The 12,385-nt window shown below is 50.5% G+C and overlaps 1 protein-coding gene across 1 annotated transcript in view; it reads right to left on the bottom strand.

The window, feature by feature from the left end:
• Positions 1–12,385, bottom strand: part of LOC141053932 (uncharacterized) — a 131,215-nt gene that overhangs the window by 43,742 nt on the left and 75,088 nt on the right. Inside the window, exon 2 of the mRNA XM_073551101.1 lies at positions 7,731–7,850. Coding sequence (XP_073407202.1) covers positions 7,731–7,800 — 70 coding nt within the window. The 5' untranslated portion in view covers positions 7,801–7,850. The remainder of the gene's footprint in view (positions 1–7,730; positions 7,851–12,385) is intronic.

Raw genomic sequence — 12,385 nt, 5'->3', positions numbered from 1 at the left:
GTTTGTACTATATATATATATATATATATATATATATATATATACACACACACACACTAGCTGAAGAGCCCGGTGCCCATATACCCGTCATACATATCCTCCATCCCATAGTCAACCATTATGACATCATAATGAGCAGCGGCAGGGCTTGCAACCTATGATGACATCAGCGTCGCCATGGCAACCATTGTGACATCATGAGGGGTGGGGCTTGATACGCACACACTATTTCCCCAGTATGCAAATAGGGGCATTATGACATCATAATGAGGGGCGGGGCTTGAAACGCACACAATTTTTCCCCAGTATGTAGATAGGGGCAAAATTGGTGAATTGGAACGCGCGGGGTTAAAATTTCGCCTCACAACATAGCTTAGGACGCTCTCGGGGTCCAGACGTGTGACTGTGCCAAATTTTGTGGCTGTAGCTGCGACGGTGCGGATGCCAATCCCGGACATACACACATACATACATACATATACACAAACACACCTCGGTATGGTCACTGCTCAACAGAAAACAAAAAGAACAACTAGCTTCCATCACAATGTAGGGAAGGTGAGCTGACGGACGGACGGACGTGTCAGAATAGAGGAAGAAAGGTTTGCACAGTTTAGACAGGTGTCAGTTACGACAGTGGGGAAACAGCTAGGAAAGTGTAGTGGACGTGCAGTACCTTGGGATGACCATTAGATGGCAGGGTGGAGTGTGAGCAAAGGACTTGACAGCAGCTTAGGGCTTTAGAAACCGTTGGTCATGGGGGGCGGAGTGACAGTTTCAAGGGACCGGGTTTGTTATAAATACTGAGGGAGGGTTCCAGAAGGTTCCAGTCCCCAGGGGGAGCCCAGGTGACAGGATGACTGCGACAGTCTGTGCACTCTGAGGAGAATCCGACCAGGGGGACTGAGGAGAGAGAACGTCAGGGGGGTGGTCCTGACAGGAAAATACCACAGAAGAGACGAGACACTGGGTGTGAGACACCGTATTTGACATGACGACTGATCAGTGGAAGCGCTGTTGGTTTAAGGGCCTAAGGCGGCCACAGTGACGGACCTGTCAGGAGCGTCGACGAGTGAAGAGGGGACGGTGTACGCATACACGTCCCCAGTATAGAGTACGGTGTGTGAAAAGCGGCCCTGGAAACGGAAGGCCGTGAGGTAAAGAAAGTGCGATGTGCTCTGAGGCCGTCAAACGGACGGCGAGTGAATAAAGCTTGGACCTGTTGTACCCAGTACCTGCCTCCATCTTGTCTCTGTTACATATCTGCGCGGTAAGAAAGGGACCACCCCCCAGCCCGGCCCACCACCTCTACATTTGGCGTAGTCGGCAGGATCGCCGCCGCTAATACACCATCTTCTGCGGCAGGCCTGCCTAAAAAAAAAAAAAATGGAAAAAGACTCAGACTGCTTTGCGTGGATTATAAGCACCTGTGGAATACAAATCACTCACCTGTGGATTACAAAATGGGAGCGCTGTGGCATATCTGCATTGGCAGCAGAGGATCCAGGGCGGTACCAGGTCCAGAGCAAGATGGCGGTGCTGCTTCGGCGCAGAGGAGAGATCCAGGTATTTGCCGTTGTCCCCAATGGACTGGGGCCCCCTCCTACGTACCCCTGGGGCCAGCGATATGTGCCAGGAGGCCGACGCTCCCACATACTGGACCCTGACAAGTGGGTGGAAAGGCCTGCAATCGCCCCACCCAGCAGAGGTAGTGGCACAGAGGAAAAGCTTGGCTGCGGCTGTCTGACGCCATTCGAGTGCTGCCCATCGGACGATATAAGGCGCTGTGGATGTCGAGGCAACGGGCGCCTGGAGTGGAAATGGTGGCGGGAGATCGAGCTCCGCCAGAAAGTGTCATCTTCAGAGCCACAAGCAGGCAGCAGGATGGTGAGCGGGGAAGCGGAGCCTGTGCGGAATCACCGGGAGCGGCCACCCAGAATACTGGCGGAGAGTCTGCCCACCGAGGCCGCGACGTCGGGGAAGGTGAGAGTTCCCCCGGCTCTGCCAGCGGCTCCGCAAGAAGTCCCCGCTACTCAGCCGCAGCACACGGCCCCCTGTATATCCGAAAGTCTGGCCGAGGAGGCCCTTACTGTTTACGCTGAGCTGAGCAGGGCCTCCGTTCCCGTTCCTGATTCATCAGGCCCGGTGGCGCCACGTCTGGTGTCGCCGGTGCGGAGACTGTCTACAAAAGGCGCTGCTGCATGTCCCCTGCCGGTAGCAACCTCATTCCCGGAATCGGCAGCTACTCCGGCTCGGTCTGAAACTCCGGGTGTGGCCTATCCCGCGGCCGCGGCTATGCTGGCAGTGGAGCCGGCTGCGGCCTATGTGTCAGGCCCTGTGGCCCAATCTGCGAGAAATCCGGCTGTCCCTGCCCGCCACCCGGCCCCAGCGGCTGCTGGGCCGCTGACATCATCAGCCGCCTCTGCCCCGCCGTCATCCTCGGTTAAGTCCCGCCCACCGGACTCCAGGGCTGGTACCGGACCCTCTGTTTGGGTCGCAGGAGTTATAAAGAAGAAGAGGGCCAGGGAGCAGGAAGTCTGGAACCTGCTCCATGAGAGGGGAGAGGCTGGCATGGCGGCTGCACGATCCCGGGGACGGCTGGTATACACCAACGTCGACAGGGGGTACGGTTTCATCCGTGATAAGACTGGCCAGAAGGTGTACGTGAACGTAGCCTCCATACGCCACAGCCGTGCCCTGGAAGTAGGGGACTTTGTCTCCTATTATAAGGAATACTGCCCCCGCGGGTATTATGCGGTGGCAGTACTGGTGGAGGCTGAGGAAAACGGACCCCCGTGAAGGACTGGTATGGACACTCTCGATGCCCCCGGGAGTCCCACGGCTGTGGGGTCCCTCATTACTGGCCGCTAGAAGGCGGATTGAACTGTCAGGAGTTCGTAGCACCGTTGTGCAGGTTATAAGGACAGTTGCGTTTTAATAAAAAAAAAAATGTGTTGTTATCTGATGCAACTATTTTCTCTCTCTTTCTTTTTTTTTTTCCTTCTCTTTTCTATGTTCCATGTATGGAAAGCATACGTAAATATGTTTGCCTGACAGAGCGGGGATACGTAGAAGAGAGGGAGTGTCCATGTCCAAGGAAGGGGGGGGGGGAGGAGTACTTATGATGTTTACTGTTGAATGTTGAGTTTTAAAACAAAAGAAAATGAAAAAAATATATAAAAAAAATGGGGTACTTGTGCTATTATAAAGTTGTTTGATGTATAATATGCAAAAGTAAAAAAGCAACAGGTCCGAGTGAGGGAAGGTCTAGAGGGACCAAAGGGAAGAGTGAAATCCGAGAGGGGTCTACGCATGAAGAAGGTCTGGGAGACCGGGACGCCGACCATGACCTGTTATGAAAAGAAAGGTAAAAGATGGATGACGTAGGAAAGACAGCCATCCTAGGTTAGGTCCCCGACACCACGGACACCCCCGAAGAAGGAAGGCGGGCGCTGGTAATGATCTGGTAGGTGTGAGGCCTCGATCATGGCGTACCGGATAGTGGAAGGTGACAGTAGGGGAGAGTAGGGGAAGGTACACGCCATAGAGAGAATATGGGTGTACCTAGCCCAATTTGAAAGACTTCATGTGGCGTGCGCGCTGGTGAGTAGCAGTAGGCTACTCAGAGCATGGTGCTTCCAGTATGGTTTGGCCCCCGCAGGAAGTGGGTTTGGCCCAACAGCTGGTCCGACAACAGAGTGTAGGTGAAGCTTCAGAACGACGTAGGCAGGGATGACGATTGTCGGGGACGACAATAGACAAAGGAAGGGGGAATGTGGGGAAGGTGACCTGTCGGACGGACGTGTCAGAATAGAGGAAGAAAGGTTCGCACAGTTTAGACAGGTGGCAGTTACGACAGTGGGGAAACAGCTAGGAAAGTGCAGTGGACGTGCAGTACCTTGGGATGACCATTAGATGGCAGGGTGGAGTGTGAGCAAAGGACTTGACAGCAGCTTAGGGCTTTAGAAACCGTTGGTCATGGGGGGCGGAGTGACAGTTTCAAGGGACCGGGTTTGTTATAAATACTGAGGGAGGGTTCCAGAAGGTTCCAGTCCCCAGGGGGAGCCCAGGTGACAGGAGGACTGCGACAGTCTGTGCACTCTGAGGAGAATCCGACCAGGGGGACTGAGGAGATAGAACGTCAGGGGGGTGGTCCTGACAGGAAAATACCGCAGAAGGGACGAGGCATTGGGTGTAAGACACCGTATTTAACACGACGACTGATCAGTAGAAGCACTGTTGGTTTACGGGCCTAAGGCGGCCACAGTGACAGGCCTGTCAGGAGCGTCGACGAGTGAAGAGGGGACGGTGTATGCATACACGTCCCCAGTATAGAGTACGGTGTGTGAAAAGCGGCCCTGGAAACGGAAGGCCGTGAGGTAAAGAAAGTGCGATGTGCTTTGAGGCCGTCAAACGGACGGCGAGTGAATAAAGCTTGGACCTGTTGTACCCAGTACCTGCCTCCATCTTGTCTCTGTTTTGTCTCTGCGCGGTAAAAAGAGGGACCACCCCCCCAGCTCGGCACCACCTCTACAACCAATCATTTATACAGGCTGATTGGACGCCCGTTATAGGTTGCATATGGCTTCAGGGTGTGGTTTACAGAGGAAAAGGAACAAAGCTATTACATTTTATGTGCCGTATATACTCGAGTATAAGCCGACCCGAGTACAAGTCGAGCCACCTAATTTTGCCACGAAAAACTGGGTAAGCTTATTGACTTGAGCTGGGTATGCATTGTCCCCTCATCCCTGTCCTGCTATGTGTGGCTCCCCCCGTCCAGTCCTGCTCTGTGTGGGTCCCCCGTTGTATGCTTGGCTCCCCTCCTGTTGCATGCATGGCTCCCCCAGTCCCCTCGTTGTATGTATGGCTTCCCCGATCCCCTGTCCCATCTTGTATGCATAGCTTGGCTTCCCCATCCCATCCTTGTATGCATGGTTTCGCTCAGCTACCTCCGTCCTCCTCCATCCTCCCTCGTCCTCCTTGCGCTGTCGCTGCACGTCCCTGCATCTCCGTTGTCCCGGCGCGGCAGCACTTCCTGTGTTCAGCGGTCGCGTGGTACCGCTCATTAAAGTAATTAATATGTGCTCCACGCCTATGGGAGTGAAGACGCATGCATATTCATTACCTTAATGAGCGGTACCACGTGACCGCTGAACACAGGAAGAACTGCCGTGCCGGGACAACAGAGATGCAAGGAGTTCAGCGAGGGAGGGAGGAAGGTGAGTATGATGTCACAGCAGCCAGCTCCTGCCGCTGCTCCACCGCTACCCTCCTCCTCCACCGCTGGCTTTCTGGACAATGACTCGTGTATAAGCCAAGGGGGGCATTTTCAGCACAAAAACATGTTCTGAAAATCTTGGCTTATACACGAGTATATACGGTATTTAATCTGGAAATATAGGCAGTGTTTATAAAAATATACAAAATGTGAGCAAAACAATATATATACAATTGCATAAAATGAAAAGGAATAACGAAAGAATAAGTACTAAACCTGGCCACAGAGATGGCTCAGAGCTTGGCGGAGGAAGGTACTCTGTAGGAAAATGGACCATACTGTGATGTGAGTTATGTGCATCCCTCTACCACAATGCCGAAAATATATCTCCCATAACTATCAGATCGATGCAAACCTCAATATTCATCACTGGCCAGTGGCTGCGTCTCAGACAAGCCTTTTGAACAGAGGAAGCTCTTGCATTGGAAGTGTACGTCTCCACCTCTGTGCAATTAAATTCCAGTCTAGGTGGCTGGTTCCCAGAACAGATTCCTATTGTAACTACCTGGTCCCCACAGGAGGTCCTTACTTCAATAAAGGCTGAAGTGTCAGCTCTCTCTCACTTCCCCTATTCTAATTAGTCTCATATGTTCAATGTGACGGTGATATGTCTCCTCTCCAGAGATTTCTTTATGGATTTTTACATTTTCTCTACGACATTTAGGATTCGGCATCTCAGCGTCAACTTTCAGAACTGCACACAGGGGACACCTGTCAGTGTAGGGCAGCAGAGCAGGGAGAAGCCGCTGGGGATGGACACTCGGGCTAGTCATCCTGGTCACATCTTCCCCAGCCGGATATTAAATGTAGGTTTCCTCTGAAATGTCACAATGTCGGAGTAAATCATCCACGGCTGTCAGATCCCTACTCTTGTGGCAAAACAACACTGGAAGCCGTATACGTTGCACGCCGTCACTGCTCTCTGCACATCACACGTCAGTGATCAACGCGGAAATAGAAGCCATTCTGTCAATGTTAGGCAACGATAGCAGCTGAGATATATTATGAGGTTCTGCAGCAGCTGAGGTATATATGATGATGTTCTGCAGCAGCTGAGATATATTATGAGGTTCTGCAGCAGCTGAGGTATGATGATGTTCTGCAGCAGCTGAGGTGTGTATGATGATGTTCTGCAGCAGCTGAGATATATTATGAGGTTCTGCAGCAGCTGAGGTGTGTATGATGATGTTCTGCAGCAGCTGAGGTGTGTATGATGATGTTCTGCAGCAGCTGAGGTGTGTATGATGATGTTCTGCAGCAGCTGAGATATATTATGAGGTTCCCCAGCAGCTGAGGTGTGTATGATGATGTTCTGCAGCAGCTGAGATATATTATGAGGTTCTGCAGCAGCTGAGGTGTGTATGATGATGTTCTGCAGCAGCTGAGGTGTGTATGATGATGTTCTACAGCTGCTGAGACACATTATGAGATTCTGCAGAAGTTGAGGTGTGTATTATCAGGTTCTGCAGCAGCTGAGGTATGTATGATGATGTGCTGCAGCAGCTGAAATATATTTTGATGTTCTGCAGCAGTTGAGGTGTGTATTATCAGGTTCTGCAGCAGCTGAAGAGTGTATTAGGTTCTGCAGCAGCTGAGATACATTCTAAGGTTCTGCAGCAGGAGAGGTGTGTATGATGATGTTCTGCAGCAGCTGAAGTGTGTCTTATGAGGTTCAGCAGCAGCTGAGATACATTATGAGGTTCTGCAGCAGCTGAGAAGTTTTATAAGGTTCTGCAGGAGTTGAAGTGCGTATTATTAAGTTCGGCAGCAGCTGAGGTGTGCATGATGATGTTCTGCAGCATCTGAGGTGTATTGTGAGGTTCTGCAGCAGCTGAGGTGTATAATGAGGTCCTGCAGCAGCTGAGGTGTATTAAGAGGTTCTGTAGCAGCTGAGGTGTGTATAATGACGTTCTGCAGCAGCTGAGGTGTATATTATCAGGTTCTGCAGGAGCTGAGGTGTATTATTATTATTATTTATTTATATAGCACCATTGTGTATTGTGAGGTTCTGCAGCAGCTGAGGTGTATTATGAGGTTCTGCAGAAGCTGAGGTGTGTATGATGAGGTTCTGCAGCAGCTGAGGTGTATTATGAGGTTCCGCAGTAGATGAAGTGTGTATGATGATGTTCTGCAGCAGCTGAGGTGTATTATGAGGTTCTGCAGCAGCTGAGGTGTATTGTGTGGTTCTGCAACAGATAAGGTGTGTATGATGAGGTTCTGCAGCAGCTTAGGTGTATTATGAGGTTCTGCAGCAGCTGAGGTGTGTATGATGAGGTTCTGCAGCAGCTGAGGCGTATTATGAGGTTCCGCAGTAGATGAGGTGTGTATGATGAGGTTCTGCAGCAGCTGAGGTGTATTATGAGGTTCTGCAGCAGGTAAGGTGTGTATTATGTCCGGTGAATGAGAAAATCATGACTCTTCTTTGTATTATTTAGTGGTAGTTCCTCACCGGGCCGGTTACTTGTAGAGACGTCCTCAGTGCATCGCTCACCACCCCGGACATCACTTTCTTCTTCCATTATGGTGGCAGCAATAAGGTTTCTCAGATCTTTACCCGGATTTCAGAGCTCTGAAAGAAATAATGGAAACGTCACAGATAGAAGGAAAAGTCAGGAGGAAAGTTGTAGCGGAGCGGAGGAGATGAGCACAGAGGAGCCGTCCGCTCTCCGGACAATATTTATATCCCGCCTGATCTCTGGTTCTGGAGCTTCTCTCCTGACATCTCTACGCTGCCCCGTTCCTCTGCTGTTCCTCCTGATAATGTATGACTATAGAGACAGCTGGGTGGTACCGGGGGTCACGGCACGGCCCCTCTGATAATGGGAATGGACAGCCCAGCTGTCAGTGGATTCAGAGCTGAGGACCCCGTGGATGTGGCGTTAGGTCGGGCATTTTGTCATTGTACGGTAAATATGATCTGGAATCATGATCGGCCACGACAATCCCATTACCGCGATGCCAAACATGAATCTTTTTTATTTATGTGATGAAGAAAATTCAGAATATTCCAGAAATGTCTCCAGGTTTGTGTAGGAACCTTCTGAGAACAGGAGAACCTTCTTTTCTGTTGCTGGGGCTGAGCGGGGGCTTGTTTTTTGGTTTCCCGGCAGTGACGCCAATTCAGCACATACAAAGCTTTGTTGCTCATTTCACACTTTAGGATCGTGAGATAAATAAACAAAACATAATTCAAATGGGGCAAAACTAAATATGAATTTTTATTTTTATTTACTTTTAACGAGGAAAAACTTCGGTGACCTCCACCTGCAATGCTCCTGAGGGACATAGTGAAGATGTCCGCCTACGGCTGAGGTTCACAGGAGGACGGGGTGATAGTGACAGGACTAGGACAGTGGCGGTGGTCTTCAGCAGAGCCCTGACTGTCACAGTAACCCACAGGTCCCCAGTGATCGCACTGCAGGGGGCTGATGGGGGCTCCTCCACGTGGGCACCACCATGCATTTCATTTACATGCTGCTGTCCTAGACTGAGACAGATGGCGGCTATATAATACAGCTGGTATCTGCCTCGTGTGGACGGAGCTCAGCTCCTGAGCCCCCTCCACCACCGACGACAAATTCCCAGGATGTTAATACTATGTCTTTTTGGTGGAAGGCGTTAATATAATTTTTTGCGCTTTCTTCTATTGTTGCCTACCTAGCAATCATTGTGGCAACCCCTATACGTTCCTTTCCTGGTTAAATGAATGATTGTTTGCTGCACTTATCCAGGGCTATCTAGGAGATTTAGGGTACAGCCGACGTGGAGCGCGGGCGCCAATCTCGTATATGTTTAGGGTGCCAACCTCCGCTGCTAGGCAGTTTTGATATTAGGACCCCTATTTGCAGGGTCCAGTAGGTGACACGGTTATTTGTATTTCTGTGTGGTAGTGGCGTCTTTTAGAGTTGAGCGACTTTGCCTTTTTTCGTGTCGAGTCGGGTTTCGCGAAACCCGACTTTCTCAAAAGTCGGGTCGAGTGAGATCGTCCGACTAACGGAAAAAGTCTGGTTTCGTTCAGACCGAAACACGAAACCCAATGTAAGTCAATGGGGAAGAAAAGTCGGGAGTGAGAAGAGGACAGGAAACACACTTACAGTGCCCATTTGAATGCCAAAACCATAAATTCTTATTCCTGAAGCTTGTCACCCTTTATTTACTTCATAATACAAGCTACGCATTGAAAAATGGGGGTTATTTGGCTAAAGTTGCGGGGGGGAGGGCTGGCTCCAGGTTTTCATGTGCCCTGGGCCAAAGAGCGCCTCTTTAACACATACCACAACTCATGATGCTCTGATACGGCAGAATAATAGTGGTATAGTACAATGAAAAATACTTCACTTTTTACATCTCATGACTGATATCCATTTAAAATTCTCCAATAGCTCCAAAAACGGACAGTATATTACTCCATACAGTATTATGGCCACCGCATAGTGCGCTATACAGAGTAATGAGGCCCATCTATTTCTCCCTACAGAATCATTGATCCCATATAATGTTTGAAACTGTATATGATGAGCTCCACATAATGCTACAGTATATGTTGGTCCACATGGATGAAGCTCCACTGTCTTATGGGCCCAAATAATGCTCCATACATAATGGACCCTATTTCTAATGCTCTAGTGTATAATGGGCCCTGTACATGCTGCTCCAGTGTCTGATGTCCACCTTTGGAATGTTCCAGTGTATGGTGGGCCCCATCTATCATTCTCCAGAGTATAGTGCTCCCCAAAAATAGCAGTCCCAACATTGAAAACAATGAAATAATTCTCCTCGCTATGGAATCCCTGTACTAGTCAGAACTCCTTGTCGTCCCCATCTTCCATCCCACTGCACTTGGCTGTTTAGGCAGAGGGCGTACAGACGTGATGTCATTGCGCTCTCTGATCAGAATATCAGTGTCAGGAAACGCGGAAGACGTCATGGCGGTGGAGCAGGGAGAGGTAAGTATTTCAACCTTGCAAGTGCTGTGATCCTGAGCAAGCAGGGGGGGCCCACTCGTTGGCGACGGCACTGGCACAGGGCCCCTCATAGTACGGCGGTGTGTCTGACGGCAGGTGGACCGAACCTGTACTTTCATCTGCAGCTTCCTCTTTGTCACCGTGTAAGGTGGAACATTATATGAGAAGGGTAACCTGAGTTTCATCAGGGTCAGATTCAGGCTGTGTAGAGTGCGAGAGGAATGTAGTGGTCTGGGTCAATGTACCAGCAGAATCATTGAGCAGTGGCTGGGCATCAGTGCACTTGTGGCGCCCACAGGAGTATGGTCGCCACAGTGGCATTACCTTCCTCCTAGGGAGTGTGATGTCATGCTTGGGAGCAACGAACGAAGGATCTCTCTAGCAGGTTAACTGATTGGGCGGCATGATACTCACGACCCTCCAAACAGCATCCATGAAGGCAAAATTTTAGTTTGACGTGGGCAGTATGGTTGCAAAGCTGAACCTTAAAGGAATGTCCAGAAGGGCACCACCAGGAGTGGAGCCTGCGGCGTAATTGGACTCAACACGGGCAACCTCAACCATCCAGCAACCGAAAAGATGCACGCATTGCAAGCTTAATTCCGTTAACGAACGAGACTCCGTCCTGCCCACGCGGTCCGCGGCCAGCTTACTAGAGGGACACGCGATGCTCTGGCACGCGAGATTGGGCAATAACTGGTGTGTCAATGCCTTACATGTCCGTGGCTGCATGCGCGCTACACCGAAAGGGCCAGCGGGTGTCGCTTACAGGTGCAGATAAGCCGCTGAACACCGTTAGTGATGGGGATCTGGGATTACAATTATTACCCGCGAACGATGATTTCCCAGTAAGTGCAGGTCAACCGCTGTTCCGGAATTAGGCCTAACCGTCATTCCTGAAAAAGGGAAAAACGTATGTGTGCAAACCACAGGTGCTGTAGCTTGCATAACAGCTCGCCAGCCGTTCTCAGGCACATTATGGATTACACGTGATTGCACAAAGGTGAGAAAGGGTACGTATCACCGGATAACATGTATGGATAGCATAGTTTACACATTAAAAATATATGTCTATACATCAGGAGGCAGGCTCAGACGGTGTCAGGCCCAGTATGGATTTGACAGCCCAGACTACACAGCGGAGGAGCAGGGAGAGGTAAAGATTGCAAATGCTGGGGCCCTGGCCAAGCACGGCTGGCCCACGTCGGTACTGGCACTGGGCCCCTCATAGTACGGCGGTGTTTCTGATGGTGGGTGTGCACCACCACCGTCAGAGACACTTGATTGCACTATGAGGGACCCTGTGCCAGTGCCCGCGCCCAAGAGTCGACCTACCCACCTGTCAAGGGCAACGGCACTCGCACGGTTGCGTGCGCTAGCTGGTGAACCCGACCATGGGGGGGGGGCAGTCCAGTTAGGGAGGTTTATACAATGGCATATGTTGATGTTGGACATTCAGCTGATGCAAAAGGCGAAATTGGTCAAGTCCCAGGAAGCGGAGGACCAAAGCAAGCCATGTTTCTGTCAACCCATGTGTCATCAGGGGAAGGTGGGACAAAATCCTTGGAAACCCATGCATGGTTCATTTTAATGAAGGTTAGATCATCCACATTTTGGGTCGACAGACGGGTCCTTTTTTCTGTCAGTATTGAACCAGCAGCACTGAAGACTCTTTCCGATAGCACACTTGCAGCTGGGCACGCGAGCTCCTGTAAGGCATATTGGGCCAATTCAGGCCAGGTGTCCAGTTTTGCGGCCCAATAGTCAAAGGGGAATGACCTGTGTGGGAGAACATCGATATGGGAGGAAAAGTAGTTTGTAACCATAGTTGACAACTGCTGTCTCCTGTCACTTTCCATCGATGCAGTATTACCAGTTGTGTGAGCGGTACTTGAAAAATCAGTCCACAACATTGTCATGAAACCCCTGTCTCCAACGCCACTTCTGCTGTGTGCACCACGAACAACTCTGCCAAGCTGCCCCCGGCCCGCACGGCTCGTGTGAGTACCATCACCGCTGCTGTGTGCTGGGAATGCCTCAAGCAACCGATTTACCAGAGATGCTTGTTTATTAGCCAATATTAGGTCAAGGTTCTCCTGTGGCATGATGTTTTGTAATTTGCCTTTATAGCGTGGATCCA

Source organism: Dendrobates tinctorius, unplaced genomic scaffold, assembly GCF_039654945.1.
Source record: "Dendrobates tinctorius isolate UK_male_01 unplaced genomic scaffold, ASM3965494v1 ptg000173l, whole genome shotgun sequence".
In the NCBI taxonomy this organism is placed as follows: domain Eukaryota; kingdom Metazoa; phylum Chordata; class Amphibia; order Anura; family Dendrobatidae; genus Dendrobates; species Dendrobates tinctorius.
This window is presented reverse-complemented; position numbering and strand designations above follow the sequence as displayed.